At 36.7% G+C, this 27,047-nt stretch overlaps 1 protein-coding gene across 7 annotated transcripts in view; it reads left to right on the top strand.

The window, feature by feature from the left end:
* Positions 1 to 27,047, top strand: part of GULP1 (GULP PTB domain containing engulfment adaptor 1) — a 175,148-nt gene that overhangs the window by 138,791 nt on the left and 9,310 nt on the right. For 4 of the 7 annotated variants that reach the window (XM_086751405.1, XM_086751403.1, XM_086751404.1 and 1 more), the window contains 7 exons: positions 467 to 565; positions 3,312 to 3,449; positions 5,897 to 6,013; positions 6,412 to 6,504; positions 16,527 to 16,751; positions 19,608 to 19,746; positions 26,362 to 26,456. In XM_086751405.1, coding sequence (XP_086607531.1) covers positions 467 to 565; positions 3,312 to 3,449; positions 5,897 to 6,013; positions 6,412 to 6,504; positions 16,527 to 16,751; positions 19,608 to 19,746; positions 26,362 to 26,456 — 906 coding nt within the window. Of the gene's footprint in view, positions 1 to 466; positions 566 to 3,311; positions 3,450 to 5,896; positions 6,014 to 6,411; positions 6,505 to 16,526; positions 16,752 to 19,607; positions 19,747 to 26,361; positions 26,468 to 27,047 lie in introns of all 7 variants that reach the window. The other 3 variants (XM_086751407.1, XM_086751408.1, XM_086751409.1) reach the window with 3 other exon arrangements.

Here is a 27,047-nt window from a genome sequence, read left to right as displayed (position 1 = left end):
CTTAAATAGAACTGATTTCCTTGGGGAAACATATGGGAAGTACCCTCCATGCACGTGTACAGGAGTGTAGAAATAGTGGGATATGGAAAACATAGCATGTTCATTGCCCAGCCACCAAGCAGTTGACAAACTGTCTGGAAGCATTCATGTTTCTACTGTTCTAGAAATCTCATGCAAAAGCTTAAAATAAGTACATAAAGAGCAGACAAAAGTTTCAAGAGAACCAGCGAAGTAATTTTAAAGTATTTTTTCTTGAATAGTAGGAATATTGTATAGTGTGCGGTCAGAAATGCTGTTCTGTGCCGAACTGTGACTTTGGGAACGATTTGCGTTGTTTATAAGAGCTTTTTGAAGAATGAAGGAAGTAACTTCAGGCAGAGGAGTTAAGAGGAAATAAGAAGTAATTTAGAAAAAAACCCACCACCTTACTATTAATGTGATTGCTGTTATATTTTTCATCTTATAGTTTGCAAGACATATCAAGAAATCTGAAGGCCAGAAGACACCCAAAGTTGAATTACAAATCTCAATCTATGGTGTAAAAATTCTAGATCCAAAAACAAAGGTAAGAGACTTATATGTTTTTGGTGGTAAACTAGTAATTAAATATTGTTTTAACTGTTTTTAATAGGTTTATTTTTTATATTTTTAAAAAGTATTATAATGAAAGCCATTTTGTTGAATGAAAAAGTCCTCTACGATACCATTTCTTGTTCCAACACATGGGTAACATCTTCCCAGGAAGGTACATAATGCTCCAAAATACACACTGTAGCTAATATGGGATTTTTTATTTATTTATTTATTTATTTTTAATCCTTTCATATCAGAACTTTTAAACTCTGAGGAAGATGAAAACACTGTGGTAAATAAATATTAACACCACATATGATAAGCACTTTTCCAAAGGATCACCATTTTGTAGGTCCCACATGTAGGTGGTTGCAGGTGAATGAGGAGACAGTTTGCAGTGGCTCATTCTTCATGCTTCTGCTTTGGAATTGCAACTCTCCTTTTTTTTTTTTTTTTTTTTTTTTTTCCCCTCCTTTTCATGTGTTTTAATTTTTTTTTATTGTATTCTGCCTCCCTAGAACGCTTATGTTTCTGAAGTGTCACCCATTTCCCTGTAAACTTAATGTAGCAGGCCATAAGCACTATTGTAGGCTTTTCATCTGGCACAGCACGACGGTTCCTGCCTTTTTAGCAGTTTAGTCCATTGAGGCATCCCGTGGATGGGTTTTCTGTTCTCTCTCTTTTTTTTTTTTTTTTTTTAATCTGGTATTTTGGAAGGGGTTATATAGTAAGCAAAACATCCTCTTCACAGACTTCAAAGAGGAATAATGAGAGAAATATAATCAAGCTAAAAAGCATTTATTCAATAGTCAGCAGTTTTTAACATCTGAGTGCTCTTAAATCTTTTATACATCTGTTGAATGTTGGATTTGAATGAACTGTTTGTTAATGCTTCTTAATTTTGGAGTAATTACTACCATTCAGACAGTGGTACTGCCTGTTGAGAAACGTAGCTTTTGTTCAAGGCTGGATCTACATTTTCACCTCAAACTCTTGATACAGCCACAGTTCCACAGTTTATGAGCAGAGGGGCAAGAAATATCCATGTCAACTTTAAGTGCAGTTTTTGCATCTTCCTGACATCATAGGGCAGACAGGGGTACTAAACCTCATATCCTGGCAAAAACTGTTTTGAAATAACAGTTCTAAATGCCAAAATATGTTAGTCTTCCTAACTCTTCCTGCCGAGATTAACAGAAAGCTGTGGGACGGAAGTTCCTGGGGGAGCAGGAACATTCTAATCTCTTAGCGATGTTGTTATTACAATGGTAATCAACTATGAGTAGTCTATTTATCTCCGCCACTTTGTTTCTTAAAGCTACATGTACATGTAGATGTAAATTTAAATCCTTCTTTTTACACAATTTATAGATGCTTTGGGAAATTACTTAAATTCTGTGTTATCATCACTGCTTACAATGATTTTTTTTCTATGTGTTTTTGAAAGAAGTAACTTGAATATTGTTACAGAGGAATACTTGTTTATATTCATTTATATTCATATTAATTGTGGTAGGAGCAGGAGGCCTGCTCACGTATCAGGACTTGATTCCAATACCTTGCACTCAAAAAAGGAGGATTATGGAGAAGTGGTTTTGTCCTTAAATGATGTAAGATAGTTATTGGATCTATAAACGTAGAAGAGCCAGAACAAGCATGTGCTATTGTATGTAACTGTTAAAAATCTACAACAGAAAGAGATTAAATGTGAGAGGGATTTGGGGACGTGGGAGAAATAGGATATGCAGAACGGCTGTAAAGTCTGAGAAAAGGAACCCAGTTGCAGCAAGGGGAAAAGATTGCCCATATGGTACATTTTTTGGATAAATAGCTGTGTGTAGAGAGGGCATGCCCTTGCTTATGAGCTAATAGCAATCTGGGAACCCTGGTGCTCCACAGCAGCTTTCTTTTTTTTTAATAGATAATAGTTCACATCTAAACTGCATATTTTCCTTTAAAGCAAATACTGCTTTCTCATGTAATAAGCCAAATAAAATAAAATACCAAGAGACTTGTTTAAGAAAAACAACAAAAAAGATAGTTGAGATAGTTTATTTCAGTATTGTCAGGCTCTCTCAGCTGCAGTTGCCACTGCAACTTCTTAAATAGCTGGAGCATGCTTTTCAATGGAAAGTGAAATATAATATCTAAAATATTCAAATAATACTGAAAAGCTGTTTATATTGAACCTAAAGTAAGCAATTATTCAGATGTCTAATTTAGTTCTCTGTGCCCCTGTATTTGGATAACAAAGTCGTCTTATTTCTGTTTTCTGTATTTAAGATAGAAAGGTAAGGACTTACTTCAGTAAAAACATTTTAACAAACCCTGGGAGGTGATGAAATCTGAAGATGATGTACACCTGGAAAAAGAACAGAGTATTTTACATAATCAGTCCCTCAATAAATTGCTCAGGGACACAAGGCAACAGTAAAACCAATTTTCTAGAACAGAAATTACTGTCCAAATAAACACTTCCAGATAAATGCGGTCCAAATAAAAAACTTCCTGCTTACATCCAGTAAAAAGGGGAACGTTCATGAGGAGACGTGTTCACTAACTTCTGTTATACTTTGTCTATTTCTGTGAGCTTTCATTAACAGTGGGAGACATTAAAAAATGTTCCTGCAACTTGCCTGCTCTTACGTACATGAGGAAGTCCAGAGATTTACTTTGTGCATCTTTATCCTAAGCGAGTTTAGTGATTTCTTGAAAATAATCTCTCTTTTTGTTTGCAGGAAGTCCAGCACAACTGCCAGCTCCATAGGATATCGTTTTGTGCTGATGATAAAACTGACAAGAGAATATTTACTTTCATATGCAAAGACTCAGAATCAAACAAGCATCTGTGCTATGTGTTTGACAGTGAGAAGTGTGTAAGTATGCAAGACACTCTAAAAGCATTCGGGCGGCTGTTACGGGCTTTGCTCTGCTTTGAAACAAAACAGGAGTGGTTACTAAAGGCAGATAGCCTGACTTTTATTTGGAGTCACTTTGATATAATCTTTCATGCTAATATGGTGTCTTGATGCATTAATTTAAAGGAGAGCCTTTTTCTTGATTGACCTAAGGTGGTTTTCTGGGATGATTCTTACTACCCAGCTCAATATCCTGGACCAGGCATCCACAATGCTCTCGGAGAACAGGCTACATCCCACCAAGCTTGAAATGTTTGCACAGCTGTTTTGCAGAGATTGCTGCAACCCTGTGGCTGAGATACCCTCACAAACTCTTCTGCTGATGTGTTTCCCTCAGATGTTTTTTTTTTTTTGGTCTGTTTTTTTTTTTTTTTTCAGCAAGGTTCCCCTTTCTCTGTCCAACCCCTGCCACGTCTCTCAAGTTTGTTCGTGCTGTGATGCACTACCAGAGAATTCGTTGCACCAACCACTGACATTCTCTTGTGTATGAGATAGAACAGGGCAACTGTTCAAAAATGTGCACTAGCAGAAGAAAAAAAAAATACTTTAGGACAGGAAATTAAGAAAATGATGTGTTTAGCTGAAACAATGTCATGTATTTACCCTGGCAGAAAGTAATTAACAAATGAAAACAATGAAATCAACACTGAAAATTCATGTTTAGTGTTTTTTACAATCCAGAGCCTCTCTTTTTTTGTTTTATCCTGAAGTAGATGAGATATCATAAAAATGGAAACACTAAGGAAACAATTTTGATTTTGTTTAAGAAAAAGATGCATATTAACTTCTAATTATATGCAATTATGTAGCATGGTGTTACTTCAACATTTCAGATTTTGTTGTTCACCTGCATTGCTCCAGTGCTTTCAGTAGATATTGTTCAGAATTGCTGTACGTATCTGTTCTTTTCTCTTCAAATTTCTGTCCTGCGCCTCTTTTTCACACACTCTCATGATTTTGAATTACCATTGCAGTCTCTGCACACTAGTACCATTTTTATTGCAGACCAGTGCACCATTTCTTCTTCTCTCTAACCTGATATTTCACTTACTGTACTTTTTCCCTGTTTCACTCTTTGGTCATTAGTACTCTCAGGTTTCAAAGGATCTCTCCTCAGTTGGTACTTTTCATTTCAGCCAACCTTCGTCCTTCCAAGAAGGTAGGGCTGCATACTCCCATACTACACTTTTGTTTTACTGACATAAACATTTGTTCTCTAAAGCAGTCCTAGTTCAGGTTTTTTGGTCTAATTCAGTCTAATTTCATTAAAATAATTTCTTGTAATTTTTTTTTAATAGAAGTGTATGTATTTTCTTTTCCTACTGTAAAAAGGTAGAGGAGTTAATTCCATATTCCTGTAGAACCCAGGTCTTCACACACCTCTACTGAATGACTTCACTGTTGCACTGATGTATAAAAGGCTGGGAGCATCATGTTCTGTACCATTTTTGTGCATGCAGCCCTTCGTGTCCTTACAGGTTGTGAAAGAAAAATGTTCTTGACATTGAGCAGAATGTTCTGCTTTCATGTGAAACAACCAATTTCAGGTTTTCATTTCAAGAAAATTCTAGTTTAGCTTTTAGATTAATGTTTCTTCCATTTTGTTTGCTCCTCTGCTAATTGTTTAAAAAAAAAAACAACTTACTGTGTTTACTTTCTCTATGAAAGTTGTAAGGCAAATGGCGTATCCATGTGTGCACCTTTTATTGATCCTCTTGAAAGTCAGCATTTTTTTTCTGAAACCATGCTATGCTCAATCTTGTATGCCTATTTTTACACTTGTTATTTTTGAGGTAGATTTTCTGCAATTACTGCGTATACACATCAAAACATATAATGTGAATCAGCATGGAACGTGCACATAGAAGTGCAAAATCTACTTGGTTAGATTTTTGTAATTGGAAATGCTTGTGCAGATAAATACATTTATCTATTTTATACTGCTTGAGATTTTCATAGAACTTCTAACAGTAAGTGTTGAAATCCAAGTTTTAAAAGCATTCATTAACATGAAAACATTAATCCATTAAAACTGAAACAATTTATTTAATGGTTAAAAAGCCTATATTTGCTTCAGAAATCATCAGAAGATGACATACTACAGCATGCTATCTGTATTTACAGAAATTAGGGACGTAGTTCATACTAAAAATTAGCTAAATGTGTTCTGCCTGTTCAGTCTTCCTTCTTTATCTGAAGTATTTTTAAATTGCTTTCATAGCATCTTCTGTAAAGGCATTTTGCTAAAGTGTGTTTGCCATGCTTCTTTGTAGTGTTGACTTCACGATGGATGCAGCGAACCCTTTGGACATGATAGATGGTGTAAAGTATTTTGTGATCATCTGAAATTAAAGTAATTATCTAAAATATTCTTAATAAATTTCAATCTTATGTTTTGTGTAAAGGCAGAAGAGATAACTTTAACAATTGGTCAAGCATTTGACTTGGCTTACAGGAAATTTCTGGAATCCGGAGGAAAAGATGTTGAAACAAGGAAACAAATTGCAGGTTTACAGAAAAGAGTAAGTTCTGAACTATATTTTTTAAACAGATAAAAGAACATACTACTGTGTTTGTGTTACCTGCTTTCTATGTCAGCATAATTTCCAGCATTGTTCTCAGATTGCTAAGATTTGTGAGAGATACTAAAAAAGAAAACTAAAAAATGACTTGATAACTGTGAAACAGTATTTCATGTTTTGCCATCTTGCACGAGCACTGAAGAGAAAAGCGGAGTTGAAATATGGAATATACAGAAATTTAAGTTTGGGTTTTTTTTGTTTTTTTTTTTTTTGTAATCAGATGACTAGTTAAACATTGCTTCTAAGTCACCAGATCTCAGATAAAACTTACTCTCAGTGGACGCTGTTGAAATGAATGAATATCCCAATAGCTGTTACAATAACCACTTGCTTTGTAGATTCAAGAATTAGAAACTGAAAACACGGAACTGAAAAATAAAGTTCAAGATTTGGAAAATCAGTTAAGAATAACACAAGTACATGCATCTCCAGTAAGTACATGAACGTAACTCTTATATCTGAAATTGCTCTAAAATTGTAATCACTGTGTTACGGTAATTATTAGCATTCACGCTGTTTCCACTGATTCTGATTAACATGCGGTGATTGTGTAACATATCTGTTGAAATGCAGTATAGAAGTAACAGTAAGATTGTGACAAGCCAACAAAAGTGCAAATTGCATTCACTCAAATTGTGGTTCTTTAATCCCCTTGTCATACCTATTTGTTGCTGCCTGAAGACAGTAAATATTCGTTCTAGTAGTTATCTAAGGATGCTACCTAAGGGTGAACAACTCTGGCACTTAAATGTTACGGTTCGAGAATACTACTTTTTATTTTTCTGGGAACTTTCTGTCACAAGCATATTGTCACTTACAACTGGCATTTTCTAAATGACTTTTAAAAAATTCTGTCTGTCTCAAAGGAGTCATTAGGTCTCAAGCACTAACATTGAGTGAGTAGGTAAAAAGGAGCAAGTGAGGGTTCCTCATCATTGGACATTTCTAACACTTTCTGTAGTTCTTATAGATGATCATGACAAAAGTATTTTTAAATGACTGATGTAGGCAGGACCTCTGAAAATGCAAGTTGCATTGCAGACTGATCCTAATGACTCCCCTCTTCTTACAAGCGTACTCTCTCTATACAGCATTAGGTAACTGTGAAAATAAATAGAATTTCATGATCTATGCATAGCAAAATCTTAGAAAAAAGATGTACTGCTTTTAAGCTGTGCATTTTGGGCCGTCTGATTCCTGCTCTGGATGTGCACTGTTTCACTTGAAATGGATATTTGGAAATTTGGACAATGTAAAAGTGTGATTATAATGGTGATGACACTTTTTTCCATAGTGTCTATACACACTCTTGATATTGATTAGATGATTGAGGAGCTATCATTTCATTTTACGGAAATCTATGTAGAGGAGAGAACACCGTAAGTTATAAATACTGTGTAACCCCCATAGTGAAAATTCTAAATTATGGATGTCTTCTCACTTAAGAAGCATTCAGTGAAAGATAATTGACTTTAATGATTAAACTAGATTTAAAATCAATTTAGTCAATTCCTTAATCTTTTATTTTCCTCAACTAAAATAATTCATATATTATTTTACTGCTTTATTTGCTCCTTAATCTTTTGAAAAAAAATGCACATAAACATTTCCTGTCACAAATTTCTGAGTTTCCTAATGATTGGAATTGTAGTAAGAGCCATGTAACAGCCTGTTTAGTATCTATATCAATTCTGACACAAAATAGCCTTGTGTAAATGATTGAATAAATATTGGAACTGGTTGCCCAGAGAGATTGGAAGTATCTGTGCTCTTGGAGATAATATTAAAAACTTCCCTGGATGTGGTCCTCAGCAGCTTCAGCTAATTGAATCTTGCTGCAAGCAGGAGTTTGGTTTTAAGGTACTTTCTGCTTATGTGGTTCTTTGATCAGTTGTGCATCCAACAATAAAAAATAAACATTTTAAGGAAAATATCGTTCTCAAATCTGAGAATATAACTATTTGCCAAACATTGTCAGCCTTTGTACCTTACCAAGAGATGTCATTCACGTAGGCCTGTTCTAAACTAGGTTGTGCATATTGTAAATCAAAGCTCTTAAGTGCTAGCATAAGAGTAAGTACATGTAAGTGCAACAATTAGGTTGAAAATAAATGAAGGAATGGAATAATGAGATTATTAAGTGACTTTTCGGTGCAGAGAAGCATGAATATTTTTAAGATAGCTTGATAAGTGCCTGGAATAGCGGTGGATATGATTCAATGATGCATAGCTGCTCTTCTATTATGTTAGCAATGAATACATACAAAAGAAAGAAATTACAATGAATTCATAACACAATTGATTGCTGTTATACTTTGCAATTAATGTTACATGCTTTTAATTCAAATCAATCATCATTTCAAGTTTGACTTTGTGAAGTTTCAGTTTCTATTAGAAAAAAGCAAAGCAGTGCAAAGAATGTTTTCCTCTATTTCTACATACTTTGTGATGAAAAGTAACACTTGATTTTATAAAAAGTTATTAGAGAATTTTTTTTGCTTAATTTAAATTTAAAGCTTGTAAGTACCATGTTAAAAGTATCTGTACTACTGCTGCTCTATTTCTTCAAAATTAGCTAAGGAAAATAGCAGTTCTATTTTGTGATCACTTTGTCAGAGTAACATTTTCAAATCAGCTGATAGTACTTTGTTAAATACTGAAATAAAATAGCTTACATAAATGAAGCAGAATATCCAGCATGGGGGATAATACCTCATCTGAGTCATGTCCTAAGCGCTTTTGGTTTTGGGGAAAACTTGCTTCCCTGTAGATATTTTGTGTTATATACTATGAACATACCACAATCATTCTCATGATTTAAAGCAGATTTATAAAAGTGTAAAGTTTAGGTTTTTTCACAGCTCTCCTGTCCATGTTATTGAATTATATAGCGCTGCCAGTGCTGTACTAGAACTCTGTCAAGCTTTTTTAGACATAAGTAATTTGTTTTACTTATATTTTGTTTATTTGATATAGCTATAACTCCTTATCTGTCAGTCCAGTTTTCTGTTGCTCTGTGTGCTGACATCTAGAGAGGGATGTTTTAACGATCAATGGAAAATTTAAGCCGTTACACTTGGTACCTAATATAATAAAAGTAGATGTGCCGTTAACTGGCATCTCAGTAATTTGTAAAGACATGTTCACTTTCACAAGCCAAGTACAGATGGTTATAAAGGTGCTTCTGTTTATGTTTAAATAGTACCTTGGATTTTCGTATCTTATGCTTTCCTCTTTGACTTTAGTTGCTTGCACAGTATTTGTACTTTCTCAGCACTTGCCAGATGTGCTGAAATGGCTTTCCTGTCTTGCAGGTTGTTGATTGTGCTCTTCCTTTAGTGGTGAATGCATGGTCACAGAAACACTTAGTAATCAGCAATTGATTTAGCACTTCAGAGGTCAGCACTAGGAGCTTGATTAAACTCGTATATTCTTAGAGAAGCAGAAGATGTTGTAAGGGCCTGTGGTGACAGTTCACAGCACACGACAGATGTAAACATGAGAATTGCATTGCGTGCTGCATCCTCTTCTCCTTCAGTCCCCATCCCTATGGAGGGGGGACCGCAAGCTGTGCGGTCTGAGCAGGCATGATTTCGAGCCGACCATGCGCCTGTATTTCCCTTCCCTTTGAGGGAAGTCTTAGGCTTTTAAATACTACTTGCACCTCTAGTGTGAAACAATGCTGTTACAGACACCAAATGATGCCACTGTCATGCTTTATTTGTTAAAATAGTGATCTAGGACAGGATGTCTTTCCCACTTGTCAGTAACTGAGAAACCACAATATCATTTGTATGCAGTGCCAGTCTATTGCTTCTTCTTCTTACTGAAGTTGATCGATTTTAGTGTCTTTAATTATTCTAGACTCATCAGTCTTCACATTAATTTTTAATGAAATGGACTAGGTAGAAAATACCTTCAGAAATTCAAAGTTCAATTCTTTTTGTAATATTTCACTGAGCTTGACACTGTTAGGTTTTTTCTTTTTCTTTTTTTTTTTTAAAAAAAAGGCATTTCTGCTTTTCCTGAGAGTGAAGCTAAAGCTCAGGTCTTCCAAGTCCCAGATCATTTTCCAATGAACACGAACATTGTCAGCAGTCACCGTCTGCTTTTGAGTGGTACATTTATTGTCAAAATTATCCTGTTGCTTGGTTATTAGTATCACTATGAAAATTCTTCTGTGGCTGTTGTAAATCTAGCCAACTGGCCAGATCAATATCAGTCTAGTTTAGTTGCTTTTTCTATCAGTTCGTAAACTGTATAGGAAAAATACAATTTTTTTTCTAAACCTATAAAAGAAGCAATTATAAGCAATGAGATCATAGTTGGAAATGAAAAAAAAGTAAATTAGGTTGTATAATGAAATACTTTCACATAAAATGTATTCTGAAAATTGAACAACAAATTTCACACTTTTCCCCTCAAGGTAGTGTAACCATTTAGATTTAAGTGTGTTCAGCACATTCAGTAAATAATACACTACTTAATGATCATCTTTTCTATTTTTGGGCTGATGTTTTTAAATACACTACTCTTGCTGAAACTTTAAAGTTAACCTCTAAAATATCCGTATTTGCTAATGCAGAAGTGTTGTGCAATAGAAGCTGTTGGTGTTTTCATTTCCTGAATGGATGTGTCAAGGACATGCTATACCAAACTAGGAGTTTCCTTAGACTCGTTTGCCTTTATAGTTACGCTTACATGTGCCATGGGAAATGTTGGCATGGGATGTTTCTTTTGTCTCTCACTCCCTTGCATGTACAGCTAAAGTTTCCATTACTTTTATATCTGTGCTGTTTACTTTTCATCTGTTTGAGTGGTTTGGCAATACATTAATCACTGGTCTTTTTTGCATTTGGTCTTGATTATATGGGGACAATCTGATCTTCATTGTGTTGTTTGCTTATGATGATGCTGCTCAAGTCTGTATCACAATAAGACTTTGGATGCTGCTCCTATGTACAAATCCAACCTCCAAAGATCAGTGTGTTCCTGGAAGCGCTGTTTCCCATGACGTCTGTTTTTGCTATTTATACTGTAGGTGTTGCTTAGATCAGCTTGGGTTAGCTGTATACACAGCCTTCATGTGGGCAGTTAGCACCCCCGGTTTTTATAGTAGACTGAACAGCAAACCCTTGTAGGCCACTGAGGAACCTCTGATGAGATAAGAGAGATTTTTAATCTATTTTGGGCTTGGCTGAAGTTTCTCAGGCGTACCGTTTAGGTTTTCTCTCTGAGGAGCAACACATTTAAGGCAGAGAAGGAAGCATAGACCACTTACATCTATTACCCTCATTAAAAAGGTTTAACATGCTCAAGAGAAAACCCCGAGATAGACATTGAAACTGTATGCATATTTCAGAAAACAATTTTGGAATGCTTTTAGGCATATCACTTGATTCCTCTTTCCATTAAGACTGTGAAGTGGGAAAATGCACGTTTTTTTCTTCGCCTATCTTCTGCACTTTCAATTTTATAGTATTCTGTATTCAGTTCAGTGAGCACTTCTCAATGAGGATATGAAAATCTAATACGTTTGTGATATTAAAAAAAAAATTGTCATTGCCTATTTCAAATTTCGTGTTATTGAAAAAGTGCTAAATGAACCGAAGATGTAGCAGTTAATTAATGAAACTGGTAATACTTATACAATATTTTATGAATTAGTAAATTAATATATCCTTAGTAGTCCCAAATCTCAGGCAGTTTCTAATCCATGGCTTTGTAACTAACTGCATAATTTCCAATTCACGGTCACTCACAGTTCCCTGTAACATTCACTGCAGTTATCCCCTATGACAGTTCTGCTTATTACCAACCTGAATGTTCTAAGGAAGAAAAACATTTTCTAATTCATTAATACACTTACATGATTCCTGTGGGGATATGACACAGACATTGCAATCAATGTCTTGAGACACCTAGTAAAAACAAACAATTTTGAAATTATTTCTTGATTAACAAAATCTCAATCATAGAATCATAGAATGGTTAGGGTTGGAAGGGACCTTCAAAGGTCATCTAGTCCAACCCCCCTGTGGGGAACAGGGACATCCGTGACTAGATCAGGTTGCTCAGAGCCCAGTTCGACCTGGCCTTGAAGGTTTCCAGAGATGGGGCCTCCACCACCTCTCTGGGCAACCTGTGCCTGTGTTCTACAACTCGCATTGTAAAAAATTTTTTCCTAATTTCCAATCTAAATCTACCTCCCTCTATTTTAAAACCATTACCCCTTGTCCTATCGCAACAGGCCCTACTGAACAGCCTCTCCCCATCTTTCCTGTAGGCCCCCTTGAGGTACTGGAAGACCGCTATCAGGTCTCCCCGGAGCCTCCTCTTCTGCAGGCTGAACAGCCCCAGCTCTCTCAGCCTGTCCTCATAGGAGAGGTGCTCCAGCCCTCTTATCATCTTTGTGGCCCTCCTCTGGACCTTCTCCAGCTGGTCCATGTCCTTCTTGTGTTGGGGGCTCCAGAACTGGACACAGTACTCCAGGTGGGGTCTCACCAGGGCAGAGTAGAGGGGGAGAATCACCTCCCTCGACCTGCTGGCCACGCTCCTCTTGATGCAGCCCAGGATGCGGTTGGCCTTCTGGGCCGCAAGGGCGCATTGCCTGCTCATGTTGAGCTTCTCATCCACCAGCACTCCCAAGTCCTTCTCCTCAGGGCTGCTCTCAATCCATTCTCCGCCCAGCCTGTATTTGTGCCTGGGATTTCCATGACCCAGGTGCAGGACCTTGCACTTGGCCTGGTTGAACTTCATGAGGTTGGCATGGGCCCACCTCTCCAGCCTGTCAAGGTCCCTCTGGATGGCATCCCTCCCTTCCAGCGTGTCGATGGCACCACACAGCTTGGTGTCATCGGCGAACTTGCTGCGGGTGCACTCTATCCCACTGTCCATGTCACCGACAAAGATGTTGAACAGGGCTGGGCCCAGCACAGACCCCTGAGGGATGCCACTTGTGACCGGTCTCCACTTGGACATCAAGCCATTGACCACCACTCTCTGAGTTTGGCCATCCAGCCAACTCCTTATCCACCGAGTGGTCCGTCCATCAAACCCATGCCTCTTTAATTTAGAGAGAAGGATGTCGTGCGGGGCAATGTCAAAAGCTTTGCACGAGTCCAGGTAGATGATATCCGTTGCTCATCCCTTGTCCACCGATGCCGTCACCCCATCATAGAAGGCCACCAAATTGGTCAGGCATGATCAATTTGGTGAAGCCATGTTGGCTGTCACCAACCACCTCCTTACTCTCCATGTGCCTTAGCATGGTTTCCAGGAGAATCTGCTCCATGACCTTGCCAGGCACAGAGATGAGGCTGACCGGCCTGTAGTTGCCTGGGTCTTCCTTGTTCCCCTACTTGTTCATGCTACTTTCTCTAGTATGATGCAGCCAAGCAGTGCATATTCAGCATCATGCCAAGTAGAATGAGTCAAAAATAAATCATTTGACAGGCACATGATAACATCTAATAATGATAGAGTCCACTGAACTAGTATGTTAATTTAATTGGGAATGATTTAATGTTGTTTTCTTGTGTTGATGAAACAGGGCCCAAATTGAAAAGTAGTATATCAACCTGACCAATACTGCATCATCAATGTTGCACGGGGGAAACTCAGACAAAATACAATTCCCACATAAAATGGCAATTTAATATACTTTTACTATATTTTCTTCCTTTATAATTTGTTTTAAGTGTATTAAGTTTCGGAAGTTATACTCTTTTTAGGTTATGTTCTTTACAGTAAGGATCTGTTCCCTTCTCCTCCTGCATTTTCTGACTCTGATTGTATTTCCTACATTTTAAAAGCCTTCTGTGCAGTCCTTCTCTTTGTGACGTTCCAATTATTGTTTTCCATTGTTGACACACTTCCCTGCTGTACCTGGCCTGCCTGTGGGCTCCTTGAATAGGGAGGGCTGTAGGCAGAAAGCCAGTCAGCCTTGCAGGTCTGTCTGGGTCATGGGATGCAAGATGCAGGGCAGCCCTCCCAACATGGGTCCCAGCACCCGGTGCTGGGCTTCTGTACTGCCCAGCGAATGAACAATTACTAGTGAAAATTCATTATTGACAAGACATATTCCCTAAACTGTCGTATGAAGCTCAAAACCCTATATGGTCTGAAATGGCCTAATGCTATCACTTATCTTATAAATAGGAGGACACGTGACTGCTCAATGTTCAGGGCTTAAATGATACAAATAGTGTATATTTTAGATTTTTATTGAAACCCTTAGTTGCCTGGATTTTGATGTATGTTCATCATCCTTATAGTTTTTCTGTTTTGCATCCTATATGTATTTTGCTGGTTTCTGTATGGTTTTTTTCATGTGATACGCATGCTGTTGTATGTCATATGCATACTCATTCTCTGCTGTTTTAGATTTCAGGGAAATATTTTGCTTCCTATGTTTGATTGTTTGTATTTAGTATCTTGCAGTGTTTACTATTACAAGATCTTTTTTTCCCCATATATGTATCTAGCAGCAGTGTTACATGGTAGTAATTGCACAGTAGCATTGCAAGTCTTCTACCTGTAGTCTAGTGATACTCTTGGAATAATAATGAACATCCTATGTCTTGTAGGTTTTTTTTTTGCTTTAATTTTTATTCATTGCAATTCCAAACACTCTGTTTTACGATTCCAGCTTGGCAACAGATAAATTCTTTGCAATTATGATAAAACTTTTTTTTTTTTTAATATGAATTGTGGTGGTGGTTGTTCTCATAAGTATGACATTCTTACTAAACTTGGATACCACCACCCTTTACCTGACTTATCTGTAAAGAAAGTGAAGAAGGGAGATAATAGTTTAAAAGCATTTAAAATGTTTTGTTTTCTACTTAACTCTGAAAAAATGGTTTAAAATCATGGATTAAATCCTGCTTTACTAGAATTACACAAACTTCTAATGAAGCAAACATGTCGTAATGATTGTGTAACATTGTATGAAGAGAGTAAAAGCAGACTTCAAAATACTTGCTGCATATATCTACCGCAGCTTGAGCCTGGGCAGTTGGAGGGGTTTTTAGAAAGGATACCTACATCACAAATCCAGTTTCTGCCTTCTCAGTGTAGGAACTCTTGGCTCTCCCAAGAAGAATTGTCTGCACAAGTGTTCAATGGCTTCTGTTAAGATGCAAAGATAAATCTGTGCTCTAAAGCCTTGTTTTAACTCTCCAAAGCTATTTTCCTCAGATTTTGAGGTAAGAATTATAACTTGGCCCCAAAGGAAGGATTGGTTAGGCATGTTTCTTAAATCAAATATTGAAAGACATTTCCTTTTTGCTTTTATTTCCTCCATGATCAGTCCTAAAGGCTCTTTGTTTCTAATTTCACCTAGACAAGATTCGTTTCTTCTGAAACCTTTCAGAATTGCAGATATTTCCCACTTGGGCGAAAAATTAAGAGTTTTTGGTTTTTATCCAAGTGGAAAAAGTCCTCAGCTTTGCTTTCAATACATAATTAATCTTGCTGGAGTATACAGTTGAATGCTCCCTAGTCACATAAGGCATCTAGCTTCAGGTTTTTGTCTGCCTGATTCACACCAGAACCTTGCAGTTACCACTTTGTCGTCTTAGGTGAACGCTCTTACCATCTGTATTCTGGTGTGGATATGACTCAAAACTGTTCTGTGGGACTTCAGAGATTTGGAGAATCTTACAATCCTCAATGTTATTTCCCCAACAGGAAAGTTTTGTTCTGTCCTGCATCCTGTGCTTCTGTTGTAGGGATGTGAGGATTCCTTTGCTTTGCGACAATGATTCTCAGCTTTTGAGATACCCTCTGAAAATATCAAGTTCAATTGGTTATTTATCCATACAGAAAAAATGCTAGAAGGGTATTATTTGTCCATAAATGTTTAGTTTCTCAAATTGAATATATAAGGAAATGAAACTAAGTCTAGTATTAATGTAAATATGAAAATTTGTGCACTGTGAGCATCTACTGTAAGAAGATTTTAGTTAATTAAATTTTCTTTAAATATTGATGGGATATAAATTGTAGTTGTTTTCTGGTACAGAGAAAGACAATTCTGACTTGGGCTTTAACCACCAGAGTAACTTTTCCCCCCAGATATGTCCTTACCTGCTAATTTATGTGTGCACATATGAAATATTGCTGATAGGTTGGTGCATGTAGACATTTGTCAGTGCATCTGACACACCCACTGCTGGATAGATGGCTGTCTTCATTTTGTTTGGTGTAATTATCAAGGAGCAAGTCGTCCTCGTTACAGCTAATACTGGGCTACCTCCTGCTGTGGTGTATTTTTAGATTTTGTTTTAAAATATTTTCAAGTTCTATATCTTGTAACTATAGCACTGAACAGCAAGTTGCTGACAAACTTTTTTGAAATATGAAATGTGATTATTTTCTTTTCTTCTTTCCCTAATGTTACCATGTTCTGTTCCTCAGAGTATTTTCTCTTTCTGTGATTTCTTTTCAGCTGCTGCACATAAAGTGTGATAATGATGAACATATGTTTCAAAGACCCTCTACTTTTTTCTGGTGTAACAATGAGGATTCACCTCCTTGTTTAGATATCTCTTCCATTACGCTTACTCCTAGGAGTTCTCCTGACTCTAGACTACCATCTGGATTGTTAATACCACCACCTTCAAAAAGTGGTCTTCCAAAACCAACCAGTGAATTCAGCTGCCCAAGACCTCGTGTAATCCTGCTGTGCAAAAGCTTTTTCAGTTTTATTGGCTCTCCTTCATTCTCTGTTGTGTATTAACTTGTATTTTAAAAGTGCATTTTGTACAGTGGTTAAAGAACAGAGCAGATGTATCCCAGATTCCCAAGGAATACTATTAAAATATGGAATTTGGGAAGATTAACTCTTATTTCTACGTAACTCTTTCTCTCCCACCTGCAAAACATAAATTTGTATTTTCCCAACTTGTTTAAGTTAGTCCATTAATTAATTGCCTCTGTGTTATCTGTCAATCTTTTGTTAAAATTCTTTATATTAACAGTAATTATTCAAAGCAAACAATTCTAAAGGCCCAACTTCAAGGACTTCCCTCACCATGAATTAATAGAAAAGCAGTCAGTCATTAAATACCTTTTAGCGTACTTTATAAAAACTCTGTGCAAAATGAAGGTTGAAAAATTATTCTTAAATATGAAATGGGCATATTGCCTGCTTTTTCATAGCAATATGCTTCTACTCTCAACTTTTCTTCCATTTGCAAGTAACATTTGGCTGTATTTGGCAAACATCATGGCTTTCTGCATGTGTTCACTAAATAAAAGTGCTTCTTGTGCTCCTATGTACTCAACATATACATTTCTAAAAACTAGATTACAGTTTTAGTTAAACTAGCTCTATCAGTAGTATCAAAATGACTAGTAACTTCAACAACATGGTATATAGATAGGAAATGACAGTGTCAAGTTTGAGTTTGCTTTTTTTTTTCCTAAAAGACTCATTTAAGACTAAACATAAATACTGTTTGTTTGTTTATTTAGCTTCTAGGTAGCCATAAACACTTAGCCAATAAGGAGGATCGACATTAGCATTTACTATCCCCAACATATTCTGGAGTTGTCCATCAATGTTGATGGGAAGTGTAGGTTAATATATGGCATGTACCTGTGCGTTAAACCTGATCCCACCTTCCTGATGCAGACAAAACCTATCTGCAAGAGAGTTTTGTTTGTATGGAGAATGAAATAGGCAATTCATTGTATGTTTACTTTGGGTCAAGCACATCCCTTGCCCTTCCTTGAGTGGGAGCAGATAACATCCAGCGATCTTCCTGACTTAAATTATACTGGTTCTGTGACTATGCTCAAAGGCACCAGGACATTAATGCAGAGTCCATGAACATAGTAATAAGAGCCTATTGCATCTAAACTATATGTACTGAAACCTATTTGCAGTAGAGTGTCCTTGAAAATGCTATGCTAAATCGTGTTCGGGTCAGTAAGAGTGTAACTTAAAAATTAATTATTTTATAAGGTTAATTCAGCTCTGTTCTTCACAGGGAATAACATTACTTTTTTTTTTTTTTTAAATAGAACCAAAACCAAAGCAACACATGAACTTTTTTTTTTCTTTTGCTTCACACTTCAGTATACTTAGGTTGAAATATCCCAGGATTTTGGAGATACTGAACATTTCTCGATCTCTCCTAATCCGAATTTAAAATATAAATTCAAAACTCCTAAGAAATAGCAAATGTAGGACTTCACAGTTTAGGTTTTTTTTCTGTAAGCAGTGTATTGAGTGGAAGATCATAGATCAATGTCCTTTCCTTCTCGGCAGCCACTGCAGCCTTTAGAGAGAAGTAGAGGTAGTTCAGAGCTACCTATAGACTTGGCTTAGAAATGTGTTTTCTGGCCGTATTCTGTAAGAGGTCAGCTTCGGCTGCTGCAGCAGAGGCACTGAAGAAGGTGGCATTCAAAAATAACATTTAGGTCAATTAAATTCTCATGGACCTACAGTGCTAAAGACTACCTGCTTGTCAGGTTGTCGTATTCATGTATTCTGAATAAAAGGATCTATGTGACTAATTTAACCAGTGCTTAAAAATGTTCGTGTGAATATTTTGGTCAAATTGAATCTTGTTTAGAAGTAGCAGGCTTTCCCTATGCCTGCCTGTATAGTCTTTCTAATACATAGAATGTAGGGATTTTGTATTGTCTTTAGTAATAACATTAACGGACAAATTAGTCTTGCATATATATTTCAACCTGTCAATCTCAGTTTTAATCTATTTCATCATCTGTCTTTAGCGTTCAGTTCATTCTGACTTGACTGTGCCTCGTTTGTGTCCTGAAGTGATGGACTGATGGCAGAGGGAATTAATCATTAAAAAATAAATACAGCTATAGAATGATAATAATTGTCGGGTTTGGGGTTTCTTTGCTTATTCTAGTATTTTTTAGAACCCTTCCAAATTCCTGGACCTTACTAATGAAATCTCTTCTGTTACAAGTTCAAGGACGAGAGTTTTATTTTGGGTGTTAATATTCAGTGTGTTGTATGTCTAGGTTGTTGTTTACAAAAAAAAAAAATACATTTGAAGCTTTGATCACACCAGGTTTTTTAGATGGTCAAAAAAGTTATAATGTAAGGAAGAATTACTAATCCAGAAATATTGGGATTGTATCTTTTAATTTTAGCTACTTGTTCTGTGCACTTTGGAGTATAGCATGTTGTTGTTGCAGCAGTACCTTACATGGGTCTTGTGAAGATGTCTGTATTCATCCATCTGCAATAGAGAACCGCTTGTCACCAGCTTTTTCAGGTTTAATTGTGATACATTTCTGGCTGTACCAGAGGGACTGAGAATGAAAAAAAAAAAATACCATGCTGCTTATATATTGGAGAGTTTTAGCATGTCTCAGACTCTGAACTGCAAATGCCATTCGCTTGGTGTCAGGAGCTGGTTTTTGCATGCTCATGGTTATTTTTAACTTTTTTGCAAATGTGACTCTTATCTGCATGCTGAAGAATTCAGTATTGTGATCTTTTTCATGTGAAATATTGCCCTAATATTTATTGTCCTTATTGTAGGCAGGCAGTGTGACACCTAAGTCACCCTCCACTGACATCTTTGATATGGTTCCCTTTTCTCCCATATCCCCTCAGTCATCAACACCTACTCGCAATGGTACACAGCCTCCTCCAGTACCCAGTAGATCTACAGAGATCAGTAAGTTTTGTGACAACTGACCTAATTTTTGCTTACATTATATTTTTTTAATATATCATCTTTAAAGATTTACATACATTTTGCATGAAAAGCCGAGTGCAGTTTTTGTAAATCACGTTCAATGATGCCATTTCATTTTTATACCATCTTCCCAGAGTCATTGATGTTGCTGCCAACTTAAATTATAAACAAATTTATTTACTTGCTGAAGCTTTTATATAAACAATTTGAAGGAGTTTGGTTGGGGATTTTAACTTGGCTTTTCTTTTACAGTATCTTTTTTGTACTTACTTCAAGAAATACTTTTACTTCCTTAGTTCTTTCCTTGTCAAGCCACAGTTGTAGCATCTAAAGCCTACATTTCTGGGGAAGACAGCAGGTGGAGTAAGTATGGTGATGATGATGCCGAAGGGAGAGCTGAAGAAATCCCTCAAGATGTAGACTGTCTCGGAATGCTATTTTTAATACTGCTTTTCATATCATCTACAGCTTTGTTTTTCTATTATAGCTGAGAAACATCTCCAGAACTGTGAACCACTCCTAAAAGATCTTCCAAAGATGGTTAACAATAGTAATTTTATTTTCCAAAGGCTTGAAAGCAGCTAGGGTTAGATTCTTGTGTTCACTGGAAATCTTCTTAGGAGTCCACAAAGTATTTTTTTAAAGCTTTGGAAATCCCTTGGAGGAGAGCAGAGGGGAGCATACACAAGCAATGTTAGAGGTTGTAGAAATAGCAGCCTGTGCATAGTATTTTCTCTCTCTAATGCCTATTTTAGTATGTATAAGGAATGTTAAAGTTACTGCCTGCCACTGTATACAACCACATTTGAAGAGTTTCTGCCTGTTTTGGTATGAATGAGAGCTATGCACAGTGTTTACAGACACACTGTGGAACTTAAGTCAGTGCGTGTCTTCTCCAGCACCTTACCTACACACTTTTCTGTTGCTCAGACTAACTGTCACCCTCTAAAGAAAAAGTAGGTGTCGAGGCTTGTGGCTCAATAAACAATTCTGTTCTTTTTTAAGATAAGATTTCAAATTAATTTAGGTTAATTTATATGGGATTCTCAAAGGGTATATTAACAGAATTAACACCCATTCTATTAACAATACCTAAGTTAGCTCTTTTTAAATAGCTTAATAGTCTATTAGAATATTCTGATAGAATATTAGAATAGAACTGTTCTATTAGGAGAATTTTTATGGCTTTGTAAAGAACAACAACAACAAAAAAAAAAATCCAAAGACACATTGCCCTCCATATAACATATTTTGTGTTTTCAAATTTGTTCCTCTGAAACTACAGACATTACCATAAAACCAATCACAATGTGCATATCCAGCTTCAAATAATAGTAACTTGAATGGAGTTGCAGGACAGGAGATTTTTTTGTTAGCTATTGTCTTACAGTTTCATTGAAGTTGTTACTAGAAATCTTGTGGGAGTCAGTGCTTAATGCTGAGTGGCCTTGAGAATTCCAGTTATGAAGGTTTTATAATGTAGAAAATAGTATAAATTATTTGCTTATTCAGTGATATGTGCTGTTTAAAATAGGTTTTTCTTCTGCACTTCATTTGTTTTAAATTAAGATGATGTAGTTTAGAGATGTAGCAGTCAGTGTCTGTTAATTCTCTGTGCTCCTCCGTGTGCAGTGCTTCTGAGAGGTATTACAGAAATACATAATAGTCTTACACTTTTGATCCCTGCTTTTTCAGTCTACATCATGGTACTTTATATGTTGAAAATCGTTGCATTCATCAGCTATTAATACCCTTTGACATATTTCAAAAATGCAGTTGGAAACAGAAGAGGAATATTTTCTAATCAAACAAGGACTTATTGTCTTAGATGAGACCGTTTAGATCCCATAAGAACGCCATTCAAGCTGTGTAAGATTACATTACTATAACGTACAATAATACATTGTTTTATATGGTGTTACTGCTGCCAGTACAAGCAAGCTGACATTTCTTTCTCCAATACAAGTCATATAGGTGGCAACCAAGAAGATCCAAATTTCGGAGTCTCCCATTTTCTGAGGTCTTCTGAACATCTTTTCATGTGTTTATCTCTACTTTCTTTGTCACTGCACTTAAGTGTTTTTTCCCCACTGCTTTTGATGAAATTATAGGGTGATTTTCTTGGTTTCCATCATTTTTATAACTTTTACGTTTATCACATTCAGTAGTAAACAAGGTGAAAGATAAGAATTGACCATCTATTTGCTGGTGTCAACCTCAGTTACTCCATTTGTCTAAGTGAGGTTCATCTGCCTCTTACCTAGGGATGGCACTTGTACTGCTCAAGCGAAAGAAGCCTGTCAAAGCCATAGTTCATCTTGCTCGTCAACTGGCCAGTGTAACAAATCACCCAAGAATACCACTGCAAAGGAAAGACAGGTGTCATTTGCAGGAAACCTGTAACAGTGCCAAGCACTTTGGATTCCTCCAAGACCGGGAGCTTCATAGGTGATAATTGGCACCAGGATGACAGTTCCACTTTTCATAAAGAGAAATACCTAGAGTTAGAATTTTGCTTGCCAGCTCTCCTTTGGGTAGTTTCCCCAGGAAAAAAAAAAAGGGGGGGGGTTATAAATTATATCGTTTGCTTTAACTAACTCACAGTATGTAGTTGAAGAAACTCAGCATTCTAATACTGGAAGAGTGCGACAATGACTTTTTCTTTGAAAGGCTGTTATTGCCAAAGCATTTAAGCTTTAAAATGGGAGAAGATTCTTGAAATTTTGAGTTGTTATTCAGCATTATATCAATATGGCTTCTCAGTAAATGTCTGCTCACTACCAGCTATATCAGTGATAGCAAATAGATTGGTTTTACCTGCTTTAAAGGACAAAATTGCGTGGGTTTTGGACAGGAAGTTGCAGATTGGACAAACACGTGGTGTCTTTTTAGGTAATGATTGCAAAACATGATTTGTTCAAAAAACAAGAGACCTTTCCAGAGTTGTATTTCTACTTGAAATGTTGCTGAGAAATATTTCTTTTAACATACAAAGTTTGCAGCAACCAGCTTTCAGGCTAAACATAAACTTAAACTTTGCAGCCCAGTAGAGTAATTGCTTAATTGAAGAATTAACCAATGCATAGGTAGTGCAACAAAAAATGCAGTGTGAAAGACCACATTGCTGCTTCCTCATGGAGTTGTAAGCTATCTTAAAGAAGAGAATTAATTTATTAATTTGAATTAATTAAAGGAGGAATTAATTTATGTGTTCCTTGCTGGGACAGCATTATTTTCATATCTCAGAAAAGAACCGGAGAGGAACATTCTCTGTCCAATTGTTCAATATTTATTTCACTCAAATGCATCTTGAACAAAGGTCACAACTGGAAAAATCTGCTCCAAGATGCTGTCTTTAGAGAGATATTTAAGATTTTGTTTTCTGGAAAATGGTGGAACTGTTTTATATTCTGTAATAATTCCAAAAGAAAAAAAGAAAAAAAAAAAAAAAGAAGGAGTAGCCTCCGGCTAAGGGAAAGGCTTCTTGGACTTTGCTACCTCAGCTTATTCCAAACATTTTCTTGGGTGCTTGTCTTCAGTGATTAATTTTTATTTGTCATCACAGCTGCTCCAGGACAGCTGGGGAAAGCATATAGGAGCATAACTTTATGCCTGGATGATAGCGAAGGTAAAGGTGATTGGGATGTAAAATGCAGCAGAAAAACCAAATATTTATAGTTTTGTTTGGTAATTGCTAGCTTTGAGTTTATTACAGAGTGTAGGTTGCTGCTCTCCGGTATTACATGTGTCTTGTCCTGAATGTCAGATAGGTCATAGAAACAGTGATTTATTACCTGTTCATGTCTTCTGTGGTTGGAGTTGCGGATGTAAAACATCAGCCTTTCATGGGGGGGTTGACTTCCCAAGCTGTGCATTTCTTTCGATCCAGAAACAAATGGGAAAGGGAAAATTATATGTGCTGTTCGAAAGGTTTTCAAAGGCTCACTGGTTGCTGTGTTTTGGAGAAAGAAATGCCTGTCTATGCTACCGTTATTCTGGGAGTGTGCCAGGCAAGATATTCTTGTTATAATAAATTTCAGTATTTGTCCAGCTTCTGCATGTTCTTCAGCTTCTGTTGAATGGAGAAATACAGATGATTCTATTGAAAATACTGAGTGGAACTTCACCCCTCCCAGACTCTAGCAGTGTGATCTCTCAGACAACACACATTTAAATGCAGAAGAGCAGTTGTACTATGGACTCTTGCAGACAGTTTACTGACATGATTAGCAAGATATAATAGAGATAGTTCCCAAAATATTTTTTTTTTTTTTTGTAGAATCTCAGCTAGGAAATACTTCTGTGTTTTGAATTTGATTCTCTATGGGGTTTATAAGGCTCCATCACTTAGAATAAGTTACACCCAGGTCAATTTTAAAGTCTGCCTTGAATAACAATATGAATGAAGTAATCCTTCAGCGGAAGGCAGGTGACCTTAAAGAAGCTAAAGCTTCTGCCATTTTCCTGCTAATGAGCTCAGAAGTGCTGTCATTAATAGAAGCTCAATAATAAGGCATGAAAGAGATAATATCAATGGTAGTGTACAAAATACTTTCAAAAATAGTGTTAAGTCATATTTCAGTACTAAGAAATGGAAGAGTTGTTTTCTCTACTGTTTTTTTCTAAATACATTCCGTGAATGTTTGCTAGAGCTTGGTGTTGAAACTGGCTGCTTTTAGCTGTCTGACCACACCGAAAAAATGTCAGCTCCTTTTAAGGGTAAAAATAACCTATGGTGGAGGTGGGGGGTGGGGAAGAAAGAAAAAAAATTAATAAAATGGACCTACATAATGAACAAATAGACTTATGAGGAGCGTAAAGCGTAATCACTTTCTGCCCAGTAGAGGTTAGATTAAAAGTCAAAGCTGCTATACATCTGAAGGTTACTTGGTAGCAGCATGGGAGCATGCAAGGACACTGGGTATACTGGAGCAGATCCATTTTGGCTGTGAAAGAGACAAGGGATGAGGCAGATCCCAATTTTTACATTAGATATCCTAGTTAAAGTCTCTTTTGCATGCAAGTGGCCTGCCTCTGCCAGGAAAGATAAGATTTTTTTTTGGCTCAAGAGGCCTTTTGGAATAAGACCCCAGGATTTGGGCCATCTCCTGGTCTCATGTGACAGTTTGTAGCTTTTTAGCCACAGTTTTTGAAATATGTAATGAATCAAGTTCCTCCTTGTTCGGTACTTTATTATGAGAATGAATGCTGGTAGCTGCTAATTATTTAAAATGCTTATTGTGTGGCTTGATAACACCTAAATGAATAGATCAAAACCCATGGAGATTGACACCCACCATAAAATGCTGAAGAGCCTAGATAAGTACAGATCTAAAACTCTGACTTAAAGATATCTATTTAGCTATGTGCATGACCTTCAATGTTGATAAGATGCCTGGTAACACTGCAACATGGATTTTGTGTCAAGTAGTGAGTTGTCAGATTCCATATCTTGGATGTTAAGGGTAAAATTTTGTGCTTAACCAGAAAACTAGCTAGTCATTTTGAAGATACTAATCACCCCTTTTATTCTCATGCTCTTAAGCTAACATTGTTTTAAGGTAGGTGGTATGCTTACCAGGTTTCTTGCTGGACAACCATGAAAGTTAGGAGATAGGATGTGGTTTTAGTTTTCTGTCCACCAATGACAAGACGTTATTAAATTGATTCTGTTATTTTTGCAATCAGTGTGGTCGGGCTAGCAAAGTTATTTTCTTACTGGTTTAGTTCAACCCAATGTGCAATAGCAAAACTCTGTATAGATGGCACCATTACACGTAGAGAGAAAAATAATCCCATTAGTGAGAACAGGAAGAAAAAAAAAAAAGCACAGAAAAAAAAACCAACTCAAAATATTTGGGCTATAAGATTTGAAGAACTAGCATTACACTGTTCTTGTAAGGAAAAAAAAAAAGTATTAGAGGTGTTTCTTCCTGTCCAGACAAAAATGAAACAAACAGGAAAAAAAAACCAACCCTGACCACTAGAAAGCATAATACAGTTAAGAAAAAGTGAGGAAACTGTATGGTATTGACAGAGATAAGTTTTCAGTCATTCTATTTATGGATCCAGATTTTAAGTGGAATTTTAGGGTAAGTGTCCTTTCATGGTCCTATGCTTTTTTCATTCTTTCTTTCTTTCTTTCCTTGATCTCACAACCTTCCATCAGTAACGCTGGTTGTCTCCAGATTTCCTTGGCCAGGTGGTAGGAAGTGGCAGACAGGGCACATGAAAACAAGGTTGTTTGCAAGAATGTGATTCCAGAGTGCACTTCAGTAGGAGATGCCCTGTTCACGTTGGAACTTCTCATCAGATCCCTAAAATTCCTCTAGAAGGCACAAGCTTTAATGAAAGCCAAGTAGAGGCTTCCACAGAAGTTTATGGTGTTCTTGGGAAAATATTAGATTTCTAAACTTTTTGAAAACTAATCAAGACATGGATTTCAAATTTGGATGTTAAAAGTTGTGGTTAATAAGTTGCTTATCTGGAGGTGCTATTATTCAGCGTGTAAGGAGATGTAAGCTGAGTTTTTCAAAGAGCTATTGTCATAGCTCGTACTTTTTCTCTCAGTGACTCACTTTTCTGTTGTTCCAGAGAGAGACCTTTTTGGAGCAGAACCTTTTGACCCTTTTAGCTGTGGAGCAGGAGATTTCCCTCCAGACATTCAGTCCAAACTAGATGAGATGCAGGTAACTATTGGGTTATCAATTATGCCTTTTTCTATGACTGTATGAATGTTGTTGAAATACATATTTACAATATTCTGAAAATATATTCCAGACTGCACACACAAATACATAGGAAAAACCCCCACGTATTTCTAACTATTCCTTTTGTAAGTATATCTCATGGTCTTTGAGTTGGAGTTTGAATTTATCTACCTGAAGATCCTTACAAATATTAGCCCATGGTATTAATACAGACACCTGCACTGGTTTAGAGTTTGTCAGCAATGTGATCCAAAGGGATACTGCTACCCTTGCCTGGGAAGGGACTGAGCCAGCTAAAGGGAGAGCAGAGGTGAGATCCCTATAGATACACAGATGCTGTTACTCTTCAGTTCCAGCAATCACCACCACCCCGCTCTACCCTAATCTTACCCTCAGTGGCGTTAGTCTGGTTTTCCGTAGCATTGGCATAGGCAAAGTACGTGTTTAGGCCATGGCAATTTTCTACTACCTTTAAAAATAGTTGTATTTGACTCTGGCACTATGGGACAATTAAACTATTAAGAATTGATTCACGAATTCTGAACTGATATATTTTTATCAGAAAATGTT

The sequence above is a fragment of the Chlamydotis macqueenii genome, chromosome 6 (genome assembly GCF_036417535.1).
Source record: "Chlamydotis macqueenii isolate bChlMac1 chromosome 6, bChlMac1.mat, whole genome shotgun sequence".
In the NCBI taxonomy this organism is placed as follows: Eukaryota; Metazoa; Chordata; class Aves; order Otidiformes; family Otididae; genus Chlamydotis; species Chlamydotis macqueenii.
This window is presented reverse-complemented; position numbering and strand designations above follow the sequence as displayed.